Source organism: Rhinatrema bivittatum, chromosome 15 (assembly GCF_901001135.1).
Source record: "Rhinatrema bivittatum chromosome 15, aRhiBiv1.1, whole genome shotgun sequence".
NCBI lineage: Eukaryota > Metazoa > Chordata > Amphibia > Gymnophiona > Rhinatrematidae > Rhinatrema > Rhinatrema bivittatum.
The window spans coordinates 26,179,499-26,191,532 of NC_042629.1; the positions used below are offsets into that span (position 1 = coordinate 26,179,499).

The 12,034-nt window shown below is 44.7% G+C and overlaps 1 protein-coding gene across 2 annotated transcripts in view; it reads left to right on the plus strand.

The window, feature by feature from the left end:
• Positions 1–2,358: 2,358 nt before the first annotated feature.
• LOC115076773 (CD276 antigen-like) overlaps positions 2,359–12,034 on the plus strand; it is an 88,391-nt gene continuing 78,715 nt past the window's right edge. The window contains exon 1 of one of the 2 annotated variants that reach the window (XM_029578636.1): positions 2,359–2,681. In XM_029578636.1, coding sequence (XP_029434496.1) covers positions 2,659–2,681 — 23 coding nt within the window. In that variant the 5' untranslated portion in view covers positions 2,359–2,658. The remainder of the gene's footprint in view (positions 2,682–12,034) is intronic. The other variant, XM_029578637.1, reaches the window with a different exon arrangement.

Genomic DNA, 12,034 nt, shown 5'->3' on the forward strand with positions numbered 1-12,034 from the left:
TATTGGTGTTTTAGGGCCTAGTGTAATATTTACAGCATGACCTTTTCATAGGTAGGGTTGTTACTATTTGAGTGCTGGTATTTAGTGCTGTTTTGGTATGGGAGGTTTACTATCTTGTAATTGTAATTCACTTTACTCAAGGCTTTGAATACCAAGCCTGTACCAAACACACATTACAATAAGTCTACACCATATGGGTTCCAAGTGGGGTTTTATTTTTTGCCTTTTAGCAGTGTTTTCTGGTTGACATGTGTATATTATATTTACATGCACTGCTGTGATATTTTTAATCTCAGAAAATGATATTTTTGTAACCCTTACTGGGGCTGTGTTAAGTCCCGAGAACACACTAATTCTTCGGGCTGCTCCGGCTAACCATTCCATCCCATGCTAACTCTTCATCCCGGGGGGAGGGGGGATCTTTTTAATGGGGGGACGCTCTCGCTTATGGCCCAGACAATGAGAAAAGGTCACCAGCGTGTGTGTACTGTAGTGGTGCTTCCCATGAGATGAGAGGCTACAAGAATTAGGCAGGACCAGGTCTGGGTGTTAAAATAAAGTTTACTGATCAATAAAGTTAAATAAAGACAATTTGTCCAAAATGATGAGTGTACATCTGATTGTCGGTACAAGATTTCTTATGGGTAGGTAGGTATCCTTTGTTTCAGACATTGGAGTAGAGCCCATGGTGATTTTAAATGCGCTGTCCCGTAGGATCCTAGTGATAGGGCTTCCTTTACACATCCTTCTTCCCCTTGGATACCCAGCCTGTCCTGGTTCCTTGATGGGCAGAGATCTAGATGGGGTCTCCTTTCTTGTTCTCTCTTCCTTTGGTTCACCTGTTCCATTATGGGAAAATCTGTGGGATCAGGCCATTACTCCTGCAGTGAAATCCCAGTGGGGAAGGGAGATCCCAAAACCTCCCCACTAATACAAAGTCCAAAACCCTTAAACTGAGGTTCCTGCTGTCACAGGTGCTTGCCACATTCAGGTTGTGAATGGGCTCTCTGGTCTTCAGCCCCAGTACAGCCAGCAAGGATGACGTTCCGCAAGGAAGCAAGGAGAACTAAATCTCTTCCAAATAGGGCTCGTCTAGCCTTCACTGTCTCTGGCAGAGTGATTCATCACTGGCGCTTGCCTACCTAGGGTTTAGAGAAGGCTCTCAGGTCTTTGATCCCCTGGTGAGAGCTCCTAAAGGGTATCAGGCTCAACAATCTATTTCTCTGTAACTTAAAGTAAGAAGGATCCTCTGGCAGGGAGTACATGACGAGGTATCACCAGTGAAAGAAAACTCCTTAAGGCAAGGACGGGAGGTCCTACCAGAGTGTGGAAAAAATACATGGTTACTCTGCAGCTGCTCTCTCTAGCAGAACCCCCTAAGTGTTAAAATGGCTGGGCAAAATAAGAGTCATCCAATCCAAAGCCTCCTAGTGGAAAGGCATGAAGGAATGGATGGCTCCTACTAACAGGCCGATTCAGTAAAGACTGCGGGAGAACGGGTGCTCTGTGTTGAGCGCCTGCTCTCCCAACGCATACCCAGCCACCTCTCCTGGGCGTGCAATCCTATATTTAAATGAAGGGTCGAGCTAAAAGGAAGTGCTAGGGATGATTATGCGCCCCTAGCGCCTCCTTGTCCCAGGAGAGGTGGCTCTGTCAGCGGGTTCAGGAAACCGATGTTCAATTTTACGAGCGTCGGTTTTCTGAACCCGCTGACAGCCATCAGTTAGGAAAACGGACGTTGTTAAAATTGAGCGTCCATTCTCCTAACTGCACTGGTCGGCACAATTTTTTTTTTTTTTGTTTAATATTTTTGGTTCCTCCAACTTAATATCGCTAGGATATTAAGTTGGAGGGCATACAGAAAAGCCCTTGGGCAGGTGTTAATTTATGAGCATAGAATGTGCAGATTGGCCGCACATTTTCCTTTCTGAATCCTGGGTGACTGACTAATAGCCTCATCAACATGCATTTGCATGTGATAAGCGCTATAAGTTTTCAGGGGCTTTGTCCGTGCGGTTTCGAGGCGCTAAACCCCTTACGGTACAAGGGGTAGTAGACGCCCTTCGAAAACAGGCGGCCAAACCCATGTTAAGCAGCGTGCGCGGCCGAGCGCGCGTCACAGAATCGTATGTGTGCTCTGAGGGCTGGGATGGTGGCATCGGGCAGCAGGGGTGCCACGCTTTGTCCTTTTTCATGTAAAATCTATTTTACTGGTGCGCTTGGGTTCACCCAGGGCGCCTTACACCCGATCCTGAAGCTTCCTTGCAATATTGTTCTGCTTTTCGCAAGAGTTTCCTGCAGAAAGTAACCCCACCCATCATCGCTGATAAAACGCAGGAGGTGTGTAACACTGGCAGCGGCTCTTGAGAAACCTTGGCACAGTTAGACAAGGAGAAATAAGCCGGAGAGGGCGGAAGCGAGCCGAGGAGGAGGTGGTTTGCCGGCGTGGGAGAGAAGACGAGAGAGGAGGGGGGGGCCGGGGCTGAGCGGCGCTAGGATGGCCCTCTGGCCAGGAAAGGGGAAGTGACCCGGGTCGCTGCGGGGAGGAAGAGTGGCGATCCCGGGAGGAGAGAGCGAACGTTTCCCCCAGCAGCGGAGGGGGAGGGCGCGAGATCCCGGAGCGGAGGCGCGGGAGCTCGAGCGCCGCTCGATCCGCCGATGGCTTGCGCCAGGGAGACGAGGTGAGAGCGCGTGCATGCGGCGGGATCCTTCCGCGAGGGGGGCCCTCTGCTCCCCCGCCCCCCCCCCCCCTTCTGGGTGCTGGCGAAGTCGGAGGAGAGCTGCCGGGCACTGAACAGGCGGGGGTGGGGTGACCAGGGCAGTCGCACGGTGCCCTCAGCAGCGTGGGTAAGAATTGCTATCTGCAGCTTCTTTCCTTTTTGGGTTCGTGGGCAGGCAGAAGGGCAGCATTGTGCCCAGATTGTTATCCCTTCTTGCCTATCCCTTGCCATCGTCCTGGCTTTGGCTGCTAGGCATTAAACATCTGGATGTATTCTGACCTCTGGACATTGAAAATCTGGAGGTGCTGAGACCTCTGTGCACTAAACGTCTGGGTACGGTTCCTTGACTGCTGACACAGTGCTGAGACCAAAGCCAGGCTATAAGAAAAATTCCCTGAATTTACCACACGATGTACCTGCTAGAATTTGTCTCATCTTAGATTTCTTCCTATCCTAGCAACCGTACATCTGCCCATCCATAATTTCTAAGGCTATAAACCTGGGGAGGTTAATTTTCAAAAGTTGTTTTTTGGGTAAACAGCTGCATAAAAATTATGGGGGTAACGGGCAGGGAGCGTCAGTTACCACCCTTAATGGGAGGGCATGGGGGTAACCTGCACAGAGCAGCAAGTACTATGGAAGGTATGGGAGTAATCTGCCCAGCGCAGCAGCTACTACTATGAACAACTTGCTGGGCAGACTGGATGGACCAATTAGTCTTTATCTACCATCATTGTTATGTTACTATGAAAATGGCTCTACCCCCTCAAGTGCAGGTAAAAGTACACATGCTATTCACAGTTTACATTATGTTACCCTTGGGGAAAAAAGGTGGGGTGAAAGTGTGTATGGAGACTGCATTTTGAAATCCCTGTGCAGACTTTAACTTGCACTCCTGCTTCCAAGCAGGTGCAACACAGGAACAAAGCACTCACATTCCACTATTGGCCTGAATTTTCAATGGGGAAACTCCGCAGGGAGTTTCCCCATTGAAAATGAGCTTGCATCGTACCTGTGCGCAGTTTAAAAATTGTACACTGTATCCGCAGGCCTGCATGCTAACTTTCAAAATCAAAGTCCCCATGGCATTTTCCTTTGAAAATGTGGGTCTGCGGGGGAATGCAGGTACCCATGGACATCACGCCTGCTTCAAAGCAAGCGCAAAGTTTGTGCAGTAAGGAATGTGCTGACATTTCAGCATGAAATCCACACTTGCACTTTCCTTTCCCCAACCTAATCCTGCCTCTTTTTCCCCATAGGGGAGGGGGAAGGGTTCATTTTCAAACATTTTTTTATGCAGGGAAAACACCCGTAGTGTTAAATATTGCCCTCACTGTCTATATAATTCACTCCCTTCTCATTTTTAGCATGCATTGTCTTCTCCTCCATGCTCTCTTTCTGTTTCACTTGGATTATCTAGCCTTGCTGGCTCTTCTTTGTGGCCTCTCCTGTTCCTATAGACCTCAGCTGCCAGATTGCATTCGTTTCTTATAACTTTTCTGGCCTCCCCTCCGTGGCTCTTTCTCATTTTTCCATTTTTATTAAAATTTATTGATCGCCTATCACAAAAAAGGTCTAGGCGATTCACAGTAAAAAAACAAAACAAAACATGCAGTTACCAATGTGCTTTAAACTATTGATATTCACTTCAAATGCATCAATGGTTTTGCAGTTCCATATCTCTCTGATCTTATTTAAGAGTAGGTTCCATCTCACAGCCTCTGCTCTGTCATGCATGAGCTACTTCATAGTTTTAAGCTCCCTGCTAGCACCACATCTCAGAATAACCTCCCACCCATTCTACAGGAAGCTCCCACCTCGACATAGTTCTGGTCTCCTCTTAAAACAGATTTCTTCAAGTTTCCTTTCCCAGATGCATGGAAAAAATAACATTTAGTAACCTCTGCTTGACTATATACTCACCACTACGTTTTGATGGGCTCCGTACCATTTTTTTTCATTTAATGTACCATTCTTATGCCATGCCCTGTCAGGGTGCCTTAGAAAAACCAAAATACAAATCATTAGCATTGCTCTATGTTTACAGTGCCTTTTAAAAATGCTACATGAGAATAAGAGGAAGAGGGGTGGGGAGGGCAGTGACAGAGGAGGGTGGTCAGTGGCAGGAGTGAAGGATGAGAAGCAATGGTGGAGAAGTGAGGGTGAGAGAGAGATGGGAAGAAACAGTAATGGAGTGGGGAAAATGACAATCACAGGGATGATGAGCAACAATGGAAAGAAGGGATCATGTCAAGGAAGGTAAGAGTGGGGAGTGAGAGCAGCGAGGGAAAGTAGATGGCAGAGGAGAGCAGCAACTCTGGGATTTTGTCCAGGAGGAGCCCACAGATAGGGATGAGATGATCAAGTCGCTCTGATCCATCTCTGCTACAATAACAGATGTGAGAAATAGACCTGCAACAGCTTAGAACTTGCCAAACTGAATTGGTAAAAGAGTTTGTGTATTTCAATGGATAACAACTTAATTGAATGCATATTATCAGGCTGGCTTCTTGTCCTAATTGCCAAGTTGACACCTCCTCTCTCTGCAGTATCATCCTCTTCACTTAGTCCTTACAGCTAAATTGCCCCAAATGGGGAGGACAATTTTCAAAAGCCATTTGCTTGGCTGAAAATTGCCCATCCTTAGCCTGACTAAAAGTGTGGAGCTGTCCAGCCTCTCTGCTTTTACCCGTATTACGAGGTGCTGTTCCCAGGGTTGTGGTTAGGTCGGGGCAGGAAATGTCTGTGCAGAAAGGGAGATTTTGAAGCTGTGCATGTACGTTGCCATGAAAATTCTGCCCACCCGAAAAGCAGGTGCGAGGGTCTGCGGTTACTGTGTACCCCTGACAGTTTTGAAAGGGAAGGTACAGCTGCATTTTTCTTTTGAAAATTGGTGCAAAGCCCATGGGTAAAAAGTACGGGGGGATTTGCATCAGCCTGGACAGTGTGCATGGATAATATGTGTGTGCTAGCAGGGTATTGGAGAAAGGACATTAAGCTAATAAAAGGGAGTGTGTTGGGTCTCACCAGGGAGATCAATTCCCTAATTTGATTAGATACAGGTTTATCCATATGAAATGGGCTTTTGCAAATTGCTTAGCATTGCTGTGAGTAAAAGTGAGCCCATGTGCTTTCATCCATAGGGAAAAGGGGGGTGTGCAGGGCCGGGGAAGTGAAGGTGTGTGTGAAGGCTGCATTTTCAGACCCGCACAAATAGGAGGTGCGGAGTCCACGGAAAGGCCACCAAACTAATAATCGTAGTTATTCTGTGGGTATTTAATTTCTCTAATTGCCCAGTCTGTGGTACTTTCCTCCCAACAGAGGTGTGTTAGTACTCTAGGGCCTGTTGTGATATTTGCGGTGCTACCTTTTGAAGGCTAGAGTTAATGTTTGAGTCCTGGGAGTTAGTGCTGTTTTGGTACAGCAGTCTTGCTGTTTAGGGGGTTGAGTCTGTTTATTGTAGGATTTTGTATGTTACAGAGGATAAGGGAGGGAGTTTGTGGCTCCGTTATTGAGATGGCAGCAGAAATTGAATATTCCTTTTTGTGTATTAAGTTACTAGGGGAATCTCCTGCTCTGCATCCATTGTTGGGGGAATTTCTGTGGGTGTGGAGTATCTCCTTGCAGAACTGGTAGTACAGGTTTTCTGTTTGACTTTTGTCCCATTCTGTATAGTTGGGTTTTTTTTTTTATTAATGATAGACCCCAGCGTTCACTCCCAGATGAGAAATGAAATAACTTTAATCATTGTTTTATTGAGGACTTGAAACTGGTGAAAGGTTTTAAAAATTACATAAAGGGCCTTTAGAGCTTTTTCTTGTAGCATCTCAGATGCACAATGTCAGGCCAAACTATGCATATTCTGAGGAAGAGGTTTTCAGCCTATTTAAATAAAATGTAGCTTTTCTGTCTCAAGGTTTCATCTCGTGTACCCCTTTATATTTTAGTTCTTGTTTTTAATAAAATGTCAACAGAATAGATCACTGAATAAGCCAAAAATAATGTAATTCTAACAATTTTGTCTTCTGAATTCTTTTCCTGGGTTTCTTTCCATTGTACCTTTCCTTCTGTCCCACCCTTTTTACCTCTCAAGTCAATATTCCTTCATCTTGCTTCTCATTCTGCTCTTCTTTGCCCCTATCCCTTTCTGCTTTCTAACACCTCTTCACCTCCCTCCATCTCGCCCATCTCTCATCTGGCCACTTCCTCTCTCAATCCCTAACCTCTAATTCCCTTTCTCCTATTAGCTCATGGCCTGATCCGTCCAGCAGATGAAACACGCACCGAGTCAGTTCTTCCAACAAACCTAATACATTAATCCCAGTATAACACAGCCAGGCCTGCAGTGCTCTGCTCAGCTCCACTTAGCTCTCTAACTTCTTCAGAGCAGCTGCACTTTGACCTCTAAGAGGAAGAACTCTGCATAAGCCTTCTACGTTTCTCCCTCCATTAAACAAGTTTCAACAGGTCTTTGAGTTAGGCTCCTAATTCTTCCTGAGTGGTGACGCTCCTGCACAGGAAGACTCTCACCACTGGCTACCTCCCGTTCCACATTTGTTTGTGCCATCCTCTCAGAGCATGAAAAAGGGTTATCAGAACACGTATTTAACTTATATTCTGCTTTTTGACACTTCAAAGTAGATTACATTCAGTATTTCCCTGCCCCCAGGGGGAAGGCTCACACTCTGTTTGTATCCGAGGTAATGAAGGGTGACATGACTTGCCCTAGGTCACAAGGAACGGCAGTGGGATTTGAACCCTACTTTCTTCCCACTGCCAATCTTGTTATACACTAAGTTACATGTAAAGCCTGTTGCTGAGTTTTGCTGTTCTACTGTAAACCGATCAGATGTTCCAAACGATGAGCGGTATATAAAAAACCACTAATAAATACATAAATTAAATAACCCTGGCTTGTAGCTCGCTGCTCTAACCACTAGGCTACTCCTCCAGTCCTCGGCTTGAGTCCACAACAAGCAAAGGACCTGGCAAAATTGGCAACCTTCTGTCTGCATCCCAGGTGGCTGCACAACGTTTGGAGAAATCTGAAAATGCAACAACTGCCCCAGACTTGAGCACCAGTTTACATAAAATTATAGCTTCAATTTATATCCTGCCCTCCTCCCAGAGTGGTTTACAACATAAAAATAATCAAAATGCATAAAAAAACGGGGCAGATGCAATAAAAAGCGCGGAAAGCGGGCGCTGAAAAGACAGCGCCCGCTTTCCTAACATGCGTATGGTTCCTGCAAGGGGGGCACCATGCGATATTGAAATTAGGGGGTCACGCTAGCAAGAAGGCGCTAGGTTCGCTTGTGCGACCTTAGCGCCTCCTTGCTAACGCGACCCCGCCGCGGCTGCTGGTTATGAAGATTGACGCCAGTAAACTCTGCATCCGTTTTCATTACTGGCAGATGGCCGGTTATAAAAACCAACACTGAGTTTACCGGCGTCAGTCTTCATAACTTGGCAGTCTGTCAAGGTATTTTTTATTTTTATTTTTTACTTAAGAAAAGAAGTACAGAAAAGAAGTTGTTTTTTTTTCTGCTTTTCTGTACTTCTTTTACCTATGCTCAGCTATTAACGCCTGCTCCAGAGTCCAAAGCTCCAGGCAGGCGTTAATATCTGAGAGCAAAATGTGCGTCTGAGATGCACACTTTTTTTTTTTTGCATGCGGAGGGAATGAGTTATAGACTCACTTACTTGCATTTGCATGTGATGAGCGCTATTGCATTCACTCCGCATCCGATGCGGGTTAATAAGCGCTAATTCCCCTATTGCTTTAGGGGGTGGATTATCGCCTATTTAACCCACATCGGAGTGCAGGTTATACAGTGTGCTCGGCCCCAATGTTTGTCCAAATTTTTGTTTAGATATCATCCAAATATCCACCTGATTATCCAATGGCTTTTCTAGCAAAACTTCAACTGAATCCTGAACTTCAGTCCAAAAAATATCAGGTGTCAAATTATTCAACTTACGAAATTCAATATGCAGCCTACTACCCTTTCATTCCAATGTAAAAATAAGCAAATGATGGTCAGTTCATGATAACAGGATAGATACTCTGTGAGCTGCCCCAGAAGCAAGCGGCCTAATGTCAGGAGAGCCACATCCAGGCAGCTGATTGTAAAAGTCTTTTGCCTATGCAGCCACCTTCGTTTTGGGTTGAGCCTGCCAGTGCTGGTGGCCAGTGTGGCATGAGACATGGAGGTGGCCCTTTGATATGAACAAACCAGGAATTCAGGGAATGTGTAGAATCTGCAAAGTCTTTTGGAGACAGGAAAGGAGCCAGAGGACAAAGAACAGAAGGTAGGACCAAGCTCCGACGCTGCCCGAGTAAAAATACAAGTCTGTACATGAAATAAGATGGCTGCCAGGGGAAGCAAGGTGCACTGGGTTAAGAGGATTGAATAGATAGTCCAAAGCGCCACCAGCAATGGATCCTTACAGATAACATATTCCATAAACCATAGCCACCCTGGCCCGTATCCTGAGACAAAATCAAATCTGAAGTATGACCAGTCAGGGACTTCATTTCGGGAATTCCCTCAGTTTGTTGTTATGTAGATTGTTTACAAGCAGCTCACCACCTGAAAGGCCCATAATAATTTAATAAACGCCCTTTGACCCAGCTGCTCAAACCGGTGCCTCCAGAAGTGCGCGCTGATTTCCTTGGGCTGAGGCCACTTACCTACGGGTCTTGTGTGCGTTTAAAGACCACCCCTGGCGCTGAAGGTATCTGCTGGAGAAATCCAGTCCTGACCCAAATGAGGAGCAGCGTAGCAACACAAAGCAGGCACGACAGAGAATTTGGCAGAAAGTGTGAGGCCAAGCAGATAAACAAAATTGCGTCATGGATGCTAAAATCAATATAAAATAGCTGTTATGGAAACGGAACAATCTTATTTTTCTTCCCTTATTACTAAGTTTAATAGTGTGAGGAAAACCAGTTGTAAAATGTTGACCTCTCAAAAACCTACCACAGGACCTGGGGAGGAAAATGAGGAATAAGTTGGCTGGTGAGACAGTGGCCCAGTATTTTGTAGAGAAAGTCAAAAGCTTAGAGAGAGATACTTGTTCAGAGCAAGGAAAAAGGATGGGGGTCAGCCCTGAACCCCGCTCAACCTCCCTGTTTGCCTGTTATATATTTTTTTTTTATCAGGTCGCCACTTTAAATGTGAGATGGGAGCCTCTGGACCTGTGTAAGGGTCCCGGGCCTCCGCCTCACATTTACCGCTTCTCCAAGAGGTGGTGTTTTATCGCAGCTGACCACCTGCTCGGACCACCCAGCCTGTCTCAGATACGTCACTACCCAGCACCCAAACACAGCACTGCTGTCCCCTGCAGAGTGAGCTGTGGCACTGAGCAAAGGTCTTAAAGCAAGGTCTGGATGCTACACAGAAATTTCTAATTGAGTTCTGAGAAAGTTGAAACTTTGTGGATTCAGCAGCAAGTTATGGAGTTCCTTACATGAGTTTTGTATGCATGGGATTGCATACTGGAATTAAAAGATCAAGTTCTCAGCTTAAGGATAGAGATTGACAGTGAGTTTACTATGGGACCTGAGATTGCTTCTGTAGATTTAACTATTTCCACTTAAAGCAATTTTGGCTGCTCTGCCCATTATGTATCAAGGAGACATTTCCAGCTGTCATTCATGCAACTTTGACTTAGCAGCTTGATTACTGCCATTTCATATATTTGGGTTTACCCAAGAAAATTGTAAAAAAAAAAATAAAAATTGCAGTTTGTACAAAATTCTGCTGACTGACTGCTGGCAGGACATGGCTGGAGAGGTCATCTCTCTCTCCACTCCTGACCGATCTGCTTTGGCTACAAATAGAATCACTTTTAAAGCTCTTTGACCTTGAAAGCGTCCCATCCAGTGGAGAATAACATTTAAAATTGCCACCTTTATTCATAAAATGTTAATATCCCCGATGGTACAGTGCTGAATTCAATACTAGGAATTTACCACCTCCTCTGGCGGTTCCTTCCATGCTTGGTGAGCTTTTTCAATCATCGGGCCTCCCTTGCATTAAAAAATGCCGTAGACGGTTGAAATCTCACTAATTGTCAAAGGCTTTTGCAGGTACATAATCTAAACTTTTTCACCATGAAAACCATGTTGCTAATAATACCTGTAAAATGCATGCGATTGCCAGCTTAAATGCCTGTTATTTCTAATTATGTGCATTATTTTTCTGAATTGTGTGTTTTTTAGTCGTTGTTATCCGCCATGAGCGTAGGATATGTGTGGCCTATAATTTAAATAAATAAATGTGGGCTCAACGTATCTGGGAGCAAAATTGTCCACTTCTCCCACAAACTGACCATTATATTCTCAAGCCGAGAATTATTTGCTCATTAAGATTTGCTAAACTTCTTTTCTCTGTGATTGTTCCACATTTGTGGAAGTCGTGGCCTCAGCAGAGTGGCTGGCAGAGACCTTATTGGGTTTCAGACATTCTTTCAAGACCTGGTTATTTAAATTGGAGCGGTAAGAAAAACTGATCTGGCTGCTAGTGCAAGAGAGACAAGTGAGGGGTTAAGTGCATAATTATTATAGATCGTAGAGAAGTTAGTAAGATTCATTTTTTGTTATGTATAAGAAAATGATAATGTGCAGCATTAGGTAATTTATTTTTATTATGTTTGAGTGTTTTATTTTTCAGTGGTTGGCATTAGCAAATTCAGTACAGATGATGGATGATATTGGTAATCTGAATCATCCAATTAGGGCAGGGTCTTTATGGAAGTTCATCAGGTAGAGCCAGAGAATATATGTGAATACTTACAGGAGTAATCTAAAAGATTAGGCTGTACTGAACAATTTTCTCCATCTATGAGTTTTAGCAATGTTAATGCTAAATCTATTAGGCACGAAGATGTTGAAATAACTCTATTTCTTACACAACATTCCTTGGATATATTGTTAATTACTGAGTCATACCCCCCCTGGTAATTTTATGAAGGACAGCTTAGAGAAGACAAAAAGGGCGGAAGCATAGTTATTTAGAAAAATTCCTTAGGCTTAAAGTGACAGTATTTGGAATAAATTACTGGCGTAGAAGCCATTTTAGTCAGGGTATATAGCTGGCCGATCTGTCTGTTGTCCCCCTGACCAGCAGATTGACAAGATTTTGTGCTTTTAGCAGAGAAAATGGCATTGCTAAATTAGAATCAAGTATATTAGTTTTTATTGGGGATTTTAGTTTGCACATGGATGATACTGATTCCTCCTAAACCAGGGAATTCTTACCAATAATCTCTGCTATGGGGTTGGAGCAACCAGTGCATGATCCTATTAC